The following is a 17,613-nucleotide window of genomic DNA, read 5'->3' as shown; positions in this document are numbered from 1 at the left end:
CCAAAACAACGAAACCCAACCCAAACCCAAGAATTTTTGCTTCCTGGAAAAATAGTTTCTTAAATGCTTGTGGGAATCAAATAACATTTCTGAGTCACGTTTCCAAAGCAGATGATGCTTCTGAGCAATGCAGGATGGAGATTACTGCAAACCTGGCATGTAATTCATCCCAATTAAACTCCACTTACTGCACTCATTGTGATCATCTCGCCTTTCATTTCTATTTACTGCAGTTTAAAACTAGACAGAAATGTGACCTGCTCATCACCCACAGCACTAAACTGCATCATGAGAGATGATGCTCTCCAAACCCCACAGCAAGGCAGACACAGAGATTGACTTTGGGAGGACTTGTAAAGCACAAAGAACATGGGATCCTCTCTTGGATCCTGCTCCTGTGCAGTACTGAGGGTGCACCTGGAGACACTGGCAGCCTGCTCATTGTCTGGCACAGAACATATCCAGACTGACCATTCTATGAATTTTGGGAATGTCCTGTGCAGAGCCAGGAGTTGGACTTTATGATCCTTGTGGGTCCCTCCCAACTCAGGATATTCTATGAATCTAATAACTCCCCAAAGCTCATCCAGCTGTGACAAGAGCATAGAAAGACCCAGTTCCTTGGGGCTGCAAAGCAAGGACAGACAAGCTTCCTAAAATAAGCAAGAATGTGACTTTTTGAGGCATCATCTACCCCCTGGAAAGAGCTGTCTGGCAGCTCAAATGTTAGCATGCCCTGTGATAACCTTACCCATGTGCTCATATCCTTAGTGACACAGCAGGTTATTTTAGCCCATAGAAACCCTTACCACAGCTCAGGTCTTTGCATCCAGGACACACAATGGGGTTCAAGGCTAATCCTGTCCTTGGAGGATGCAGGGTTTGACCAACACAGTGGGGAAAAACGTGTCAGATGAGTTTTCATGGTAATTTACCAGGCAATAACTACCAAAGTAAAGTGCTGGAATATTCCTGGCCTGCCTTTGCACCACACTGCAAGCATATTGTCTGCACTTTGGGATGCTGCAGAGTTGGCTGTGCCCTGTGCTCACCCCTCCCTTCACCAGCAGGTTACTACCTAGCGAGGCAGAGCTGGTGTTACAAAGTGCACACCTAAAATCCACACAGTGGAGAAAGCCCCGGAGCAAGTGAGGTGCTTATCAAGGACAAAAGCACGCAGGGAATTCCTAGGGCAAAGGGCAGCCTCCGTGAGGATGGGGCAGGAACCTCCAGCCCACGCATACTTGCAGCTGCTTGCTCCTCTCTCTCACCCTCCCAAACCTGCCTGAGTGTGCCGGGGAAGGCAGCTGGGGTTTGCTTTGTGCAGCCCCTGAGCTTTCTCACCACAGAGTAGCACAGCAGCCTCGCCCACCTGCTGCCTCTAACACCTTGCTGGTCCCCGGGCAGCTGGAAGGAAGTGACTCTGAGCAGGAAGCCCAGCAAGCACAAATGGCACCATCCCCAGCAGCAAGGGCTGTCCTGCACCAGCCCTCCCTCTGGCACTGCAGGACCAGGAACCACCAGGGAAAGGAGGGCTGGAGGGATTTTGAGAGCCCAGGTCTCACAGAGACACTCTGCAGGCTCTGCCCTGCTCAGCACCAGTGTCCCCATCAGGGTGGCGTGGGCTCTGTGACATGAGCCACATGTCCCACCATGGGGCTGCACCTCGAGTCCTTGCTGGGAAAGGCTGACTGAGGATGTGGGCAAAGACACGGGGTTAAGCACCTGGTGGGGTCCCAGCTCCAGAGGCACACCTGGGCAGGGGAACAAGGCCAGGTGACCTGGGGCAAGCCCTCGAAGACAAGTCCTCTGTCACCAAGGTGAGCCACATCTCCTCCTGTCCCATGGGGGAGGCAGAGTATACAAACTGGTCCTTATCCGACCTGGGATGTGGCAAGAGAGGAAGAGCTTGATCCTGGAGCAATGGCAGAGGGAACCTCTCTGATGTAACATGCACCCTGCTGCAGCCTGGCAGAGCTGGATGCCCCAAAGAACCAGCAGCACGCAGGGGTGGATGAGCAGCGGGTGAGATTGCAGCCTGGAGCAGGCTGGCTCCTCTCCAGCCCTCCTGGGAGGGTGTGCAGACAGCAGCCAGGAGAGGCTCCGGGAAGGAGGCAGCAAAGCCCATCCAGCCCAGAGATGCTCTGAGCTCCCCACATGGTTCCACAGTGCACACTGAGCTGTCCCAAGGCTCTACAAAAAGTTGTGCCCTTCACAACCTCCCAAACTTCCCTGCAGACCACTGCCAGAAGAAACAGCCTGGCCCTCCCTTTGTCTCCAGGGCTGGAAAAAAAAAAAAAAAAAAAGCCGTATTTCTGGGCAAAGAGCCCTCTTTCAGCAGGAGTGGGTTGCACCAGAAAGAAAAAGCTGACCCCAGAGACACCTCCCTCACCATGTAAGACAAAAACCCACCAAATTACCCTCTGGTTACATGAAAACCAGATCCACCCTTGAAGTAATTTAAAACTGAAACTTCATCCAAGCCTCATTTACCCACTGATGGATAGGGTGTTGTAACGTGTAAGGATAAGGACAGCCTGGAACATGCTCTGAGGGTTGCAAAATCGGCACCTCCAGAGGATTTCTGGAAAGATGGAAAACTGATTAAATTTTTTAAAAAATTTAAAAGCTGACCAAAAGAGCATTTAGCCAGATTACTTTCCAGGATGGGTTTATCAGGAACAGCCTCCAAGCAAACACCCACCTCCCCAACAGGCATGGCTGGGTCTGTGTCTCCCTGGGGAGAAATGGTGCAGTGAGATCCATGGGGTCACTGCCAGCCCAGCTGGCTGACATGGACTGATCCCGCCCGGGGGCAGCGGAAAAGCCTCCAGCCTACTCACTCTGGCAGAGAAAAAGAGGTTAAAAAAAAGAGTCTTCCTGCTATTTAGCATTGTGGATCCCACTGAGCACAGCCATGTGGTCATCCCCAGGCTTCCCATCACTGGAAAGGGCACCGGAGGGTCAGGTGGCCCCCAGGGAGAAAGAGGAAAAAGACGTGTATGTGCATGTGAGTAAAATACAAGAAAAATCTATTATGCAACAGCGTGGACAGTAAAGCAGCGCCACCTCCCTTTTAATATTTCAGTGGAAGCCCCCTGGAGTGGACATTTGGGCCAGCAGTGGCTGTTAGGAGTTGCAGGAGCCTGGAGGAGGATCGTGGCTCACCTGCTCCTGCTGGCACCCACCAGCCGGGTGTTCCCCCCACGAGCAGCCCAGCCCCTGGCTCTGCTGCTGCAACCCAACACTGCCTGCAAGAAAAACAAAACCCCACCACAACTCCCCCGTGAGCGAGCTGGGATCGGCCGGGCGAGCTCTAAGTGCTTGGCTGGCCGGGGGCCAGGCCCTCAGCACCTCTGCGTCTGGAGCCTGGGCCTGCCCTTCACTGCCATCGAGCCCCTCCTCCTGCACAGCCCCAAACCCCCGCCGGGCTGCAGGGCAATCAGGAGACCCAGCTGATTTTGGCACGGGGTAGGAATTAGGGTGGCTCTTGGGACACACGTGTGACAGCAGTAATGAGCGCACCGAGGGCCGTCCTGCCCTCTGCATCCCCTTCGGAGGAGCCAAGCACTCAGCCCGAACAATCAGGAGTGCATGTCACATTAGTATTGGTGTTGAGAGTGACAACTGCTCAGCCTCTCAAGGCCACAAGCTCCCCTTCATCGACAAGCCTGAAGCAGGCAGAGTAATGGTGAATTGAACATCCTAAAGCAGGCAGAGTGAGGGTGAATTGAACATTCCTAAAGCAGGCAGAGTGAGGGTGAATTGAACATCCTAAAGCAGGCAGAGCGAGGGTGAATTGAACACCCTAAAGCAGGCAGAGTGAGGGTGAATTGAACATCCCTGCTCAGACGAGGTTACCACATCCCCCTCACATCCCCCTCGCTGCTCAGCTTCGGCTATCAGGTTTCCAGAGGAAGAGCCAGTGCCATTAGCAGACGGCTTATCCAGACAGGACAACAAGAAACCAGCTGAGGCCTCTCATTTGACCTTAACTGGTTTTTCAGAGGGCAGGGAGCATGGCTGAGGCATCCACGGAGGCCAACAATCACCAAAGCAGCAGCACCCTGCACCCCAGAGCATCCCTCGGCCCTTATGAACTAAAAAGGCAACTCAGCCATTTTTCAGTTAAGCACTCAAATCCATGTAAAACTTCCTCTCACTTCCCTTGTGGTCCCAGGGAGGAGCCATCCTAGTGCCCAGGGGACCAGTGGGTCCCACTGCTCTTGTTGGTACAACATGCAGGTGGTACTTCTGTCTCAGGAAAAGAAGGAGGCAAAGCTATTTTCCCCTCCAGACTCAGCTCAGCTGTGTCTCAGGTTGCTCTAACAAGGTGCTTCATCTCACCTGCATCAGCAAACTGGATTTTTTGCTCCAAGCCACTGATTTTGCTATGAAGTAACTGTCTCAGTATCACTACCCCAGTGCCAGCAATGCAGAAAGCACCTTGGGAGGGGAGATGCTGAGGGGGGAAAAACAGCTCAGTGGGCTGGAGAGGGGACAACAGGGAGTTCCTGACGAGGCAGGGTGACTGGGGCTAGCCTGGATCCCAAACACCACCTGGGAAGTGGCAGCAGTGCCAGCAGCATGGCCTGGGCAGCCCACACAGGGCACATGGGGATGAGCTGGCTGCTCTGTGGGCACCACGGCTTCCTGCCCGAGCCTCTGCCTGCCACAGCCTCTGCTGTGCCCCCCAGTCACATGGCCTGTGGCTTCTGAGCTCCTATTGCTCCCTCCCCTGTTTCCCCCCACAAATATACTTATCACCTGCAGAGGAAGCTGCAGGAGATGTGCAGGGAGATTAGGAGATGCTGCTGAGAGGATGTGAGGAAGAGACCTCCCCTCCTCCACCCCACACTTATCCCACGTTAGGGCTGGAGCAGGGAGGCAGAGGTGCTGCCCAGACACTGCTTCTTCTAAAGGGCACAGTGGCCTCTTCCCAGGCTGCCTTGCCAGCATCAGCCTCACGCAGGTGGCCTTCAAGAGCTCTTGAACATCCTCTTGATGTGAGAACCAGAGGCAGCTGTGGGCTGGCAGCTGCCTGACCTGTTATCATCAGCACATCTCTCCTGTTCACCCTCAGCTACAAGAAAATATGCATAAAAAAACCAAAGCTGATCCTCCAAGTGAGCAAAGCAGGATGCTGCCACCTCCCAGCCTCTGCCCACAGGCAGTGGTGGGGAGCTCAAGGAGACAGGCAGCAGATGGCGAACGCCAGGCAAGGGCTCCAGCAATCCTCCTCCTGGAATGCGTTGGGGCTCCCTCTTGTCCTCCATGGAAATTTTGTCTTTGTGGAGCTGTGGGGTTTTGTACCAAATCCCAAGCTGGCATCCAGGGCTGCTGGTTGTACCCAATCCCACATGCAAGGCTGGCACCTCTGAGAGCCATGGACTTGTTGCACTGTCACCATACAGGACACAGGAGCACATTTCCACCCCAAAGAGAGGCAGAGCTGCTCCAGCTGAGGCAGTCCCAGTTTTTGCTTGCACTGATGCTGCTCTGAAGACACTGGTGTCCCTGTCCCAGATGAAATCAGGCTGGTGGCAGCCAGCAGAAAGACCCAGAGTCATTGCCTTGTCTGAGAAGCACAAAGTTCCACTGACTCATCTGGAAAGGGGAAGCTCAGCACTGGTGCTCTGGTCAGCCTGCCTAGGGAAGGCTCCACAATCCAGTCCCAACATGACCTTCCTCCTGCATGGCATGGCAGGTTCCATCCCCCTCATCCATCCCCCTGCCTGGGCGAGAAATGCAATGACCTTTAAGGAACAGAATAGACCGGAGGGAGGATGGGATGAAGGTCTGTGAGCACAGCTCCTGCCTCTGCCACTCTTCCTCCCTCCAGGGAGGATCTCCTTACAGCTGTGAGGAGACCCACAGGTGGGCAGGGACAGATTGATGAGGCACCAGTACATGCTGTGTCTCAAAATAGAAGAGGGTGAGCGGCTGAAGGAAGCTGCTCTCTGGGCAGGTGTCCTTCATGGAAGGGCTGAACAGGGAACCCTTCTGTGCAACATCTCTGCATCCCTCTCCTGGACCTTACAGGGTCACTGATGCCCCCAGGCTCTCAGCCAGCCAGAGTGCTCGCTGCCACTGAGGGGAAGGGGATGGGACCAAGCAGACTGGCAGAAACCAAGCAGGACAGAGGGGCAGAGGAGGCAATCCAACAGTTCTGAAAGCACAGCTCACAGCTGGGAGCCTGGCAGGGCCAGTGAGGAAGCCCTGGCAGAGGTGGATCTGGGGACCCAGGTGTCCAACAGCAGCAAGATCTCCTTGGAGCATTTTGGGGATTTCTGCACTCAGCAAAGGTGCCTTCCCAACTTTCATGCCCAGGGGTCATGCCCTGTCACAAAGCAATTGGAGACAAGAGCTGGACACATTGTCCCCAGGACAGGGCACAAAGGCAAGGAGTGAAAACCAAAGGACAGAAAAGATTCGTCACAGAGGCAGCAAATGTCAGTGATCTTCAAATGCTGGGACTGAGTTTTCATCCACCTCACCAGATGATGCAATCAAGTTTCCATGACAGATTTACAACAGAGGTGCCTACTGGCCAGGACCCTCTGTGGGCAGCAGGGAAGTGGTTTGTCCCTGTCCCTACCAGGGCTTGAACTCTGCAGTGTGAGGGCAACACTGGGAAGATAAGGATGGGATGAAGATCCCATCTGCTGCTGAGCTGCTCGAGGTCACCACAACAGCCTGGCCTCCTCCTATCCCATGCTCATCTCAAAAGCTGTTGTGAGTCTGGGAGGGCTGAATATTTGCCAGAGCACAGATGTGACTTCCAGATGTGTGCCCTCCCCTGCATCTCCCTCTGTGCCACTGTCTGCAGGAGGCCCAGGGGCTGGAGCATCTCAACCACTAAATGCAGGGAGCACCTCCTCCTGTCACCTCCTCCTCCTTGGACTCCCCACCTGAGTCGCTTTTCCACCCCAACACAAACCAGACACAAAGTTACCAGAGCAGCCACAGGTGAAATCAAAACTGTCCCAAGGTGGTTAGAAATGGAAACAGTGACTCTCCTCTTCCCTTTCCACCAGATTTACTCTATCTCCACTAACCATGATGGGACCCCCTGGGCTGGTTTCACCTTCCAATGCCAAGGCAAGATTTTGGAGGATAACCAGCCAATGGCACTGCTTACATCACCATCCTACTGACGATATACAGGCACTGAGCAGACACTGCCCAAGTCACACACTGCCCTGGCACATTACAGCATTTTCAGTTTATGGGGGAGAATCAGAAGCTCGTGGTGATGGTGTGAAATCACTTGGGACTGTTTTTTTTAAATGACCTCACCTGGGATTTATTTGGTCCCCAGAACTGGAGACCTCTTCCTGTTTGTACTCAAACCTGCTCCATGATTCATACCAAACCTGATGTATCAATGCTCCAAAAATTTAATTCCCTCACCTCTAGAGCTCTTCACAACATGCCCCAGAGCCTGAGCTGCTGGAGGTTACAGGGACAATAATTCAACTAGCAGCAAGACCTTGAGAACAGGCTGACACAAGGCTCTACAGGACATGTGAGACATAGAAGAGGAAAAAAAAATCAATTTCTGCTGCTTTGCTGGGACATAGAGACAAGCAGAACCAACTCCCCACTGCCCTGGCAGTGCTTGGGGTCTGCTCTGGAACCAGGGACACAGCTCTTTGGTCTTCTGAAGCTGAGAGGGCTGTGAGCTGGCAGGGATTAACAGGACGAGGACTGCAAACTCAGGAGAGGAGGAGGGTATCCAGAGTGCCCTGGAATCCCGGCAAGAGGAGCCAGAGGTGGGAGAGTGATGTCTAAGGGCAAGTATCCAAGCACAGGAGCTTGGAGAGACGAGGCAGCAGGCTCTGTGTTCTGCTCTGATGAGCCCAGGGGCACGAGAGCCTCACACCAAGAAGGACCTTGACAGGCAGTGCCCAAACGCTCAGCAAACAAACCCAGCCAGCCCCTACCCCACCTCCTGCCAGCTGGGAAGCAGATTTATGGGGAGCAGATCTCCAGGGCAGGGAGCCAAGGGGGTGAAGGTCCTCTTGGACATTCCCTGCTCCCAGCATGGCCAAGCTCCCACCCACAGCCAGCCCTGTTATCTGACCTGGGCTGGGGTCACACCACCAGAGGAGAGGAGGAGCAGGAGGAGGGATGAAGGATGCACTGGCACATGCAGGGGGTTGTCCTTCAATCACCACAGCATCAGCACTTCTGGGAGCAAGTAAACAGGAAAAAGACTCTCAAGCAGCTGTCGTGCCCAGCGTCCCTGCCGAGCACAGTGACAGCTGTGGTGATTTCCAGCCCTGGCTGGTGTGGCCCTGCCATGGGGTGATGCTCAAAGGGAGCTGGATGGGGCTCTGCACGGGATCCCAGGAGGAGAGCACAGGATACCACAGAGGGAATCAGAGGAGCTCCAGCAAAGATGGAGAGCAGGACAGTTGGAGCAGCTGCCAGAGTCAGGAGGCAGCAGAGCAGCCACAGCAGGGCTGTGTGTCACCCAGAGCACAGTGGCCCTCCTGCAACCACCCCTCCAGGCACTGGGGTCCTGGCTGTGCAGGGGACACACTGCACATCCAGCTCCTGGGGGATGGAGTTTGGAGCTAGCACAAAGGTAACCCTTGTCCCTAAGATGCTTCAGCCAGGAGGTCACTTCCCAAAGGACCACAACTGGGAAGGCAGGAGTCCTGCAAACCCCTCCATAAGGATAAAGGCTCGGGGTGAGCTGCAAACACAAGGCAGCACTGCTCTGGACTTCTGTATGTCAAGGCAGGAAAAAGAGAGTCATATGCCAAGAAAAGGGAAATAAATGCTCCTGTAATGGGTTGGGGAGAAAACACAACCTGTAAGTCACAGTCCCGCCCCTTCTGCTGTGGCTTTTGGCCACTGCATCCTTAAGGCCAGTGGGCAAACAGCTCAGCACAACATCTCACATCACAGGAGTTCATGTGCTGGACCATGACCTTCCCTGGGATGATTTTAAACCAGCACCATGGGTTTGCCTGGCTTGGACAGCCAGGAGTGCTCTGGGGCACCCTACTGACAGCACAAGAAGGGGCTGACCAAAACCTCAGAGCCACAAATGTTTACAAACAGAAAGGAGGACCTGCAGAGGAAAACAGGGGGGAGGTCCATCCCAGATTCTGAAAGGCTTTCCATGGCTCCCCACCCAGCCAGCCAAGTTCAGAACCCCAGATCAGGCTAGAGAGCCACCAGACCACAGGGACAAAAAAGACAGAGCTAAAAATCAGTTTGAAAATCAAAGAGACTTTCAGAGTATGGGCTGGCAGCATCCTAATGCTCTGCTGACTTGTACAGATTTAGTGTGGCCAGCTTCTGCTAGAGACAACAGCCCAGGGCTGTTTGGGTGCTTAGGGTGCTCCACAATCCTGAATCCTCCTGCCATCCAGTGTATCAAGGTGTTCAATAGATGACAAGGACAGATCAACAGGCAGCAAGGTGCTCAGAGATAAGGACACTTGGGACAAGAGGAATGAGCTTGGCAGATCAGAGGCAGACAGCCCTGGCCTAGAGTTCCAAGTACTGGGGGACCTCCAGAAAGGCTGAAAATTCTCAGAAATTAGGAAGTTTCTCATCGGAATCAATGTCAAAAAGCTTTTCCATGTAAAACAGCACTTTGTTCAAAATAAGAATACTCAAAACTTAAATATTAACACCATTTAGAAGGACAGCTTTTTCCAGCACTGCAGATTCCCTTCAGGAATGGCTGCTGTCACCATGCCCCTTCCTAAGGGCTCTCCCTGGTCTGGAAGACACCCCCCCAACACAGCCTGATGAAACACCTCCAGCAGCAAAACCGCGCTTGGCGGAACAGATGAGCAGGGAAAAGCCATGAGATCACCCAGGCAGCCACCCCCGTGCAGGCAGGACACAGGCACAGCAGGGACGGGCTGGATGCTGAGCTGATCTCTCACGGGACACCAGCAGCAACCACCACCACCACCAAGTGAGCTGAGGAGCCTCCCAGGTTTCTGTGAGCATCCCCAGATGTCAGGCAGCACACAGCCCTCTCCATGCAGCTGCTGTACATGTGTGGAACACCCAGAGCTGCTCTCCTTTCATCCCTCTCTAGACAGGTATCCCTCTAGCTGCTCCAGTCCAGCATCATCTTCCACCATCCACTCACCAGGCCTGTTTGGCCAAGGGGAAAAAGGGAGGATGTTGGGGGGGAACTTTTTAAAAGCATTGTAAGACCTTCAAAACGTTCTGATTTCTACCGCCCTTAAACGTCAGAGAACACTAGAAAAGTAAAAATTCTTCTTCATCGACTTCACCCATTTCCTTCTACTGTATGGCAAGGTGCAGCCAATGGTTTTTAAACTCAGAGCTGCTGGGGTTTTCTGTGCTCAAAGGCCCACACCTCCTCACCACACGCTGCAAGTTCTTCCTGGACTCCCCACACCCTCCTTCACTGTGAGCTTTACACTGGGTCTCACAAACCCTGCAGCAGCTCAGGAGCAGGGACACAGCACGGGGGCTGGCTGCAGCCCTGCCAGGCCACACAGCTCCTAGAGCCACTGTCACACACCTCTGAGCCCAGAACCACCAGCCCAGCTCCTGGCTGACCCAGCATTAAGCACAGACTGTCACTGTTGGCCTTTTCACCTGCCAGACCACAAGTGTGGTGCTGGGGTGTTCCTACAGCCCTGCAGGACAGCAATCACAGGCTGATCTCCAAGAGAGCCCACAGCTCCTGCCAGCCTGGATGAGATGCTCAGCACAAACTGTGTCAAGCCAAGCGCAGCAGGATCCCACTTCGGCAGAGACTCAGCAATCACAGGCTGATCTCCAAGAGAGCCCACAGCTCCTGCCAGCCTGGATGGGATGCTCAGCACAAACTGTCTGTCAAGCCAAGCCCAGCAGGATCCCACTTCGGCAGAGACAGAAGAGCTGGACACACAATCAAATGTGTTCCACTTCCAGCAGCTTTTGAAGTTGCCATCCACAGGCTGAGCTGCTGCAGCTCATCAACAAGCCTGCAACTCCAGCAGAAGTGTTTGATGTGGCCAAAACTGTAAGGCAGTCACAGGAGAGGGTCTGTTCTGAAAGCTCCTGCTCCATTCCAAGTGTTCCCAAGTTTTACATCCTGGCCAGGCTGCCCATCACAGCACACTTTGATATGGGTCAGTTCCAAAAGGACACAACAGCCCCAGTGCTCTCTGCAGGGGAAGGTCCCAGCCAAAGAGCAGTGCCCAGGTTCCCAGGAACACAGAATTTACACCAAGTCTGCTCTCCTGGGCAACTCAGTGGCCAAGCCTGTCCTGCCACATGCAGCACTTGGAGACTGGGACCTCAGGGCTGCTCAGGGCCGGGGACTTTAGCACTGACTCCAGGCTGCAGAGCCCTTCCTCCTGTGTCTGCAATCTCTAAGATATGCAGGAGGTCACACGCTGCTCACACCGGGACAGGGGGACAGTCAGCATGTCCTGGGGGTGTTCACAGGGCAGCCACTGCCATCAGATAACAGAGCCTTATCTTTGAGATAAGGATGACCATCCCTACTGTGCAGGCCAGGCAGCTCAAAGAGAGCAGCAGAGAGATCCCAGACTGGGCTGGGCAGCTGCAGGCTCAGCTCCTCAGCATGGAGATGGGGCACATTAAAGTCCTGTATAAAATCCCACAACAGAACAGCCCCTGGCAGCGGGAGGTGATGGAGCTGAGCGTGGCGCCTCTTGGCACACGCTCTGCAAGCCCAGATGTTCAGATCCAGCCCACTCAGGTGCTCCTGCTGCCACACATGGTGTCCAGCCATGGCAAGGAGAGAGCCAAGCCCTGAAAAACTCAGCCCCTTGATGTTGGTCAGAAATAATCAGTCCAACACTTTGCAAAACGTCTCCAGCACATTCTAATTAGTGGGCTTGAACCCCATAAGCCAACTCCTTCCACGTGGCTGACTGGCAGAGGAAGGAACCAGATGGACAGATGACGTGGGTGCAGGTACTAGAGGAAAACACCAGCCAGCCAACTTCCAGCTGCTCTCCAGGTCTCAGAGAAGCTTTTGAGATGCCAAAGGAGGAGGTAACACATCTTACTGCACAGGGAGGAGTTTTCTAACCTGCCCCTCCTGGAAGATGCTACCAAGAGTAAAACTGGGATGACAAAGGGATGTGAAGTGAGGGGAGAGGCTGCTTCACTCTGGAGGTGAAGGCAGAGCAGAGCTCACTCACTTTGTGTGTAGCACAAATGCCCTCGTAGGCAGGAAGGGGGACACAAAAAACCTGCTCTCAAGAAGGTCCCACAACAGAGCGTCAGCAGGGGAAGCTTCAACCATCCTGACAGTCACAAGCCAGGCTCCCCTTCCCACCCCAGCCCTTCTGCAGCCCCTGCTCCAGGCACCCCAGGGGGAGCTCCCTCCTCCCATTCCTGCCCACTGCAGGAGCTGCATCCCACATGCGTGGCTGGAGGAGCAGGAGGGGACCCTCCAGTGCAGGAGCCATCCTGCACCCCAAGAGGAGCTCACTCTGAAGTTATTTTATCCTTGAAAACCATTTCTGGCTTACTCGCTTCTTAAGAGCTCCAAACTCCTCAGCTTAAGCAAATGGCCCCAAAAAAAACATAATTAAAGAAGCTGTGCCCCAGTGGACTAATGAAGGAGGCTGGTTCTTGAAACGGCTGAGGCGAGTACGAGCCACACTTCAGAGCCACTTTGCATTAATATATTACAGCTCATTTCTTTTCTTTTACACAGGCGATGGCTTTTCTCCACCTCCAAGGGACTGAGCTCATTTCACTGAAGGCAAGAATGCAACCAGGGTTTTTGTGAGGTAGTTTTTTTTTTCTCCTCTCTCTCCCCTATAAAACAAACATCTGCTCCAAATTTTCAGCTCACTCTCTGAGCAAACTCTATGAATTTTCTGACGTCTTTCAAGGCAAACAGTTCAATTTGAAGCTGGCCTATAACCCCCCCCAGCATGAAAAGGTAAGAATGCAAGACCCTATTTTATTAAAAATAAAGAATCAGTTAACACAGGAAGTTTAAAAGAAAATAAATGCATAAAAGACAACTGACTTGAGGGATTAGCTCTACTTTGCTCTGGGTGCTTAACAAAAAGAATAGAAAATTATTAGCACTCTTCCTATTGTAGCAGCCAGGCCCTCTGCTGAGTTGATTAGCAAGAAAGCAATGAGTTGGTAATTAAACGTGGCTGGAACCCTAAGAATAAAAACAAGTATTAATTGAAAAAAAAGCCTTTTTTTTTTTTTTTGGCACAAACCAGGATTGCATTTTGCACAGTTTTGAAGAAGTAGAGGAGAAGGAGGCAACTGCTTTGGAAAGGGAAAGGCTTCCTGCCCAGGGGAGCTTACCCCCCTCCCCAGCCCTGTGCTCATGGAGATTCCCGTCACTCTGGAGCGAGCTGAAGGGCTCCACGAGGAGCAGGGTCCTGTCCAAGAGAAGAGGCTCTCATGTGGCAGCCCAGCTGGCTGGAGGCCCTGCTCTGCCTGACCCAGCCAGGGCTGCTCACGGAGGGCAGGGGGGGACACACACAGTGTCTTTATGCAGCGCTCACAAAGCGCTACACAAGGGGCACACAGCAGGGGACGAGGAGAGGGCTGTCACACCAGCAAGGGCTCTCTGCTCTCTGTCCTCCAGCACCTCCTGGCTCATGGGCAGGCAAGGCTGGGCAGCTTCACAGTGGCCAGTGAGGCCAGCTGGGTATACATCCATCTACAGCACATGTGGTGATGCCATCCAACCCTTCACAGAATCATAAGGGTAGGAAAAGTCCTGTAAAACCATCCAGTCCAACCACTAACCCAGCACTGCCAGGTCCACCACTGAGCCATGTCCCCAGGTGCCACATCTACACAGGCTCCTCCCCAGCCAGCAGCCCCCTGGTCCAACCTCACTGCTCTCAGGAGACGCTGAGGCACAGAGAGACCCTCGTCCTTAAGTGCAAGAAGTTCCTTGCGAAGGCCAGTCAGACCCTGCTGGCTTCAGTAACTTGAAATGAAGGTGGCACATCACCTCTGGGCATGCAGCATGGCAGAGAACAGGAACTCAGACCCACAGCACCAGGCTGTTGAGGCACCAAAGGCACAGAGCACAGGGATTCCCTGGACCTCTCTCCAGCAGTGGGGTGACCTTCAGCCTGCTCAGGCTCTGCTCCCCTCTGAGCTCCACATCAGTGTGCACAGAAAGCCAAGCACCAACCAAACATTGTTTTTAAGGCAAAGAACTGGTTGCCTGTTGCAGAGTTCAGCAGAGATCAGAAGTACCAACAGACCAGCCCCTGCAGATCCTGGGGCAGCAGCTGCTCCACAACACCTCTGACAGCGATTGACCTTCAGCCTGCTCAGGCTCTGCTCCCCTCTGAGCTCCACATCAGTGTGCACAGAAAGCCAAGCACCAACCAAAGATTGTTTTTAAGGCAAAGCTCCAAAACGAGCACCACCAACTGAGGAACGATGGCAGTGGCTGTGCCCAGAGCCCTCTCCTCCTGGCACACTGCAGCTGAGCCAGCTGACCTCTGTCCCTTCCTGCACTATCCACCATGCAGCAGGAGCTCCCCAAGCTGCAGCCACAGGGGCTGTGCGCCTCCCAACACTGCCAGCCATGGAGCCAGGTCCCCCATCCTCACCCACCCCTGCCTGGGACAAACACACATCTCCTTTCTGCACAACCCACCAGGAGCAGAGAAAGGAGCACAGATTCTCTATAGCTGGTGTCCATGGAGACAGACTTCTCCAAGACATGGCCATCCACACAGACATGCCCCAAGCCCAAAACCTCCATACATGATATACTGTGGATGTTCACCTGTTCTGAAATGGATAAAAACCCAGAATCATTCCTACTTAGACAATTAACATGTATCCAGGGTGGTCTAAAACTCCCTGGTGGTCTCCAGCTCTCAAGAAACACAAGACCATCCATTACTGACCCATGAACACAGCAATCTCTGACCTGTAAGTCCCCAGACACCATTTGGTGGAGATGCTGTTCCATGGGAAGGAACATCTCACCTCCTGACAGCTGGCCACCCCCTCATAGTGCAAGCTGGGGCCCAACCAGAACCACCACCAAAAGCAAAACCCAGATTTCCTACCAGCCCCAGCCCACTGCTCCCTGTGCTGGCATGGCTTGCCTTCATGGGGAGAACTGGATCAGCTACTGCCCATGGCTGACACTACCCTGCACTCAAAGCCATGAGCTCAACTCCAGATTACCTCCCACTCTGGTTGCCACCATAGCCATGCTGACCTCAAGGGATGAGCCAGGAGGGGAATACCTTGGTGTACTTGCCACATGAAGTGGAGCTGTCACACACCTGGCTTTTCCCAGGCATCCTCTTTCTGCCCAGAAAGCACATCCAGATAAAAATAGGGAAGCTGGCCAAGAACTTAGTACTGCTGGCCATCGATCCCATGGCTTTGCCTTGCCTGCCTAGAAACCCAGGCACTATTTGTGTACACAGGTTGGTATTTCCAGCTGGAGCCCCACAGTTCTGTCCAGGAAGTGCTAAAGCAAAGCTCTGCTCCCCAGCCCTGCAAGCTCAGGGTGCTGGGTGACACCAGAGCAGGGGACCGAGGACACGGTGAGTTGCTCTGGTGAAAGAGGATGCCATGGGGAAAGCATCAGGCATCAGAGAGATGGAGCTGAGGATACAGCAGCTCTTCAGCCTGATGTCCTCCGTGTCCAGCCAGGCCCACCTGGCCCCTTGGGAGGGTCACACATGGTGTGGGAACACCACAGCACTGGGAGGCACACACGGGGAACCCAGAGCTCAAAACCACCAGGCAGACACCTTGCCTGCGGCACAGCAGAGAAGCCCCAAGGAATTTTCCTCTGTGAGACATTAAAAGAAACACAATCACCTCGGTCCCTGGGACACTCTTTTTTTCTTTCACTGCTCTTGGATGCCTGCACAGCACAAGAATTCCTTGTAGCCATGGCTTTATCATTGTCAGGCCCACAGCTCTGGTACAGAAGCTGAAGTTCTCTAGATTTCCCCCAAAGGTTACAGGGACACACCTAGGTCTGTCCCAGGGAACAATCACCCATGCAAACACCAGCACGGACCTCTGTCCCCCATGGGCACACATGGTCTGTGGGCTCTCAGACCAGAATCTCCCCAGCAAAACCAACGTTTGCTCTGCCTGAGTTTAAGAACAACTTAAGCCCAGGGTCAATAGAATGCTGCTCTCTCCTCCCTCTCACACTGCCTCATCGCTCCCAGAGGCCATTCTGGGAAAGAGATGGGGGAGCTTCACATCCTCATGATGCTAAAGGAGCCCAAGGCTCCCTCCAGATCTGCCTGCAGACACCACAGGGCAGAAGGTAAAGGACTCAGGGCAAACCAAAGCCCCAAAGCATTTTGTGGACCTGCCACAGAGATGTGGCCACCATCTCCATGCCCTTTCCTCATCTAAGCCCCTGGTACTAACAGCATTTCACCTCTCCATCCCAGACCAGCAGCACTTGCCAGGAGAGATGACAACCCCTCCCTGGCCTTGCTGGGCCTCAGTCACATCCCTCAGCATGGGGAAGGCCAGTGCCACAGCCAGCACCAGCTCTCCCACCACTTGGCCTTCGTGCACGTCCCCTCTTCCTCATGTCCCACACAGAACAGAGACCCTGTTCTCCTGCTGGCGCACACGGGGGCAGGAAGGATAATTTAAGAAAACCTGGCAAACCAACACCAAGTTTAAGAGCGCAGAGCATGCCAGATCTCACTCCCTTCCCACCTTATGCCCACGCGTAAGAAACCTGGTTTTACACTCAGGTTTCTTACGCATCCTTTCCTCTGTCCTCCTTGTCCCCATCCAGCACAGGAAGCCGGAGCTCACCTGACCCTGTGCCATCACCCCCGGGAAGATGTGCACAGGGCAACGGGGAAGAGGACGGAACTACAGCACAATATTTTCGGCTGGTTTTCCTACTGTTTAACCTTTTTCGTTTGGTCTCATCTGTTGCTCCGAGGTGCAACCGCAAAAGGGCTCACACTAACCCTGCCTCCTTCTGAGGCTCCCTACAGCCCTTAGGTGCTGCTCACCAAGGCACCACCCGGGAAAACACCTCGTTTATCCCAGGGGAAGTTTGGTGCCGAACAGGGATGCGGAAAGTTGGGAGGCGGCGCTGGGCGGGGGCAGCGGCGGTACCGGCCCGCGCATCCCCCGCGCACAGGGCGGCGGGGTCGGCCCCACGCTGGGACCCGGACCCCTCTCCGCCCCCGCGGCTGCCCGCGGGGAGATGCCGGGCACGGAGAGCCTGGGGGTTCATTATTTTTCATTTTCTTCCTCCTCTCCTCGCCACCCAGCCCCGGCGCTCCCCGAACGGCGGCTCCGGGAGGGCTCCGGCCCCGCAGCCCCGCCCGCGGGAGCGCAGCCCCTCAGCCGCCCCTGCCCGCCGGGCTCCCCCGAGCACTCACCGGCCCCCTCGACCTTCTCGGAGCCGCGGCTCCAGGTGACCTGCCGCGTCTCCAGCTTCACCTGGAAAGTTTTCCGCTCGGGTCGCTGCGACTTTTTGGAGTAGAAGAGGGTCATGACGGTGCCCACCTCCAGGCTGCGGCAGAGCTGCGCCGCCTCCACCTCGCTGGGCGCCCCGGGGCCGGCGCCCGGCCCGGCCGCCATCGGCGCGGCGAACAAAGGGGAGCGGGAGCGCCCGAGCCCCGC

General features: G+C 54.5%; 1 protein-coding gene across 4 annotated transcripts in view; it reads right to left on the bottom strand.

Moving 5' to 3' along the window:
- PLCG1 (phospholipase C gamma 1) overlaps positions 1-17,613 on the bottom strand; it is a 42,060-nt gene extending 24,447 nt beyond the window's left edge. For all 4 annotated transcript variants that reach the window (XM_041419139.1, XM_041419141.1, XM_041419140.1 and 1 more), the window contains exon 1: positions 17,370-17,613. In XM_041419139.1, the coding sequence (XP_041275073.1) occupies positions 17,370-17,571 (202 nt within the window). In that variant the 5' untranslated portion in view covers positions 17,572-17,613. The remainder of the gene's footprint in view (positions 1-17,369) is intronic.

Source organism: Onychostruthus taczanowskii, unplaced genomic scaffold (assembly GCF_017590055.1).
Source record: "Onychostruthus taczanowskii isolate IOZ18803 unplaced genomic scaffold, ASM1759005v1 scaffold60, whole genome shotgun sequence".
Taxonomy (NCBI): Eukaryota; Metazoa; Chordata; class Aves; order Passeriformes; family Passeridae; genus Onychostruthus; species Onychostruthus taczanowskii.
This window is presented reverse-complemented; position numbering and strand designations above follow the sequence as displayed.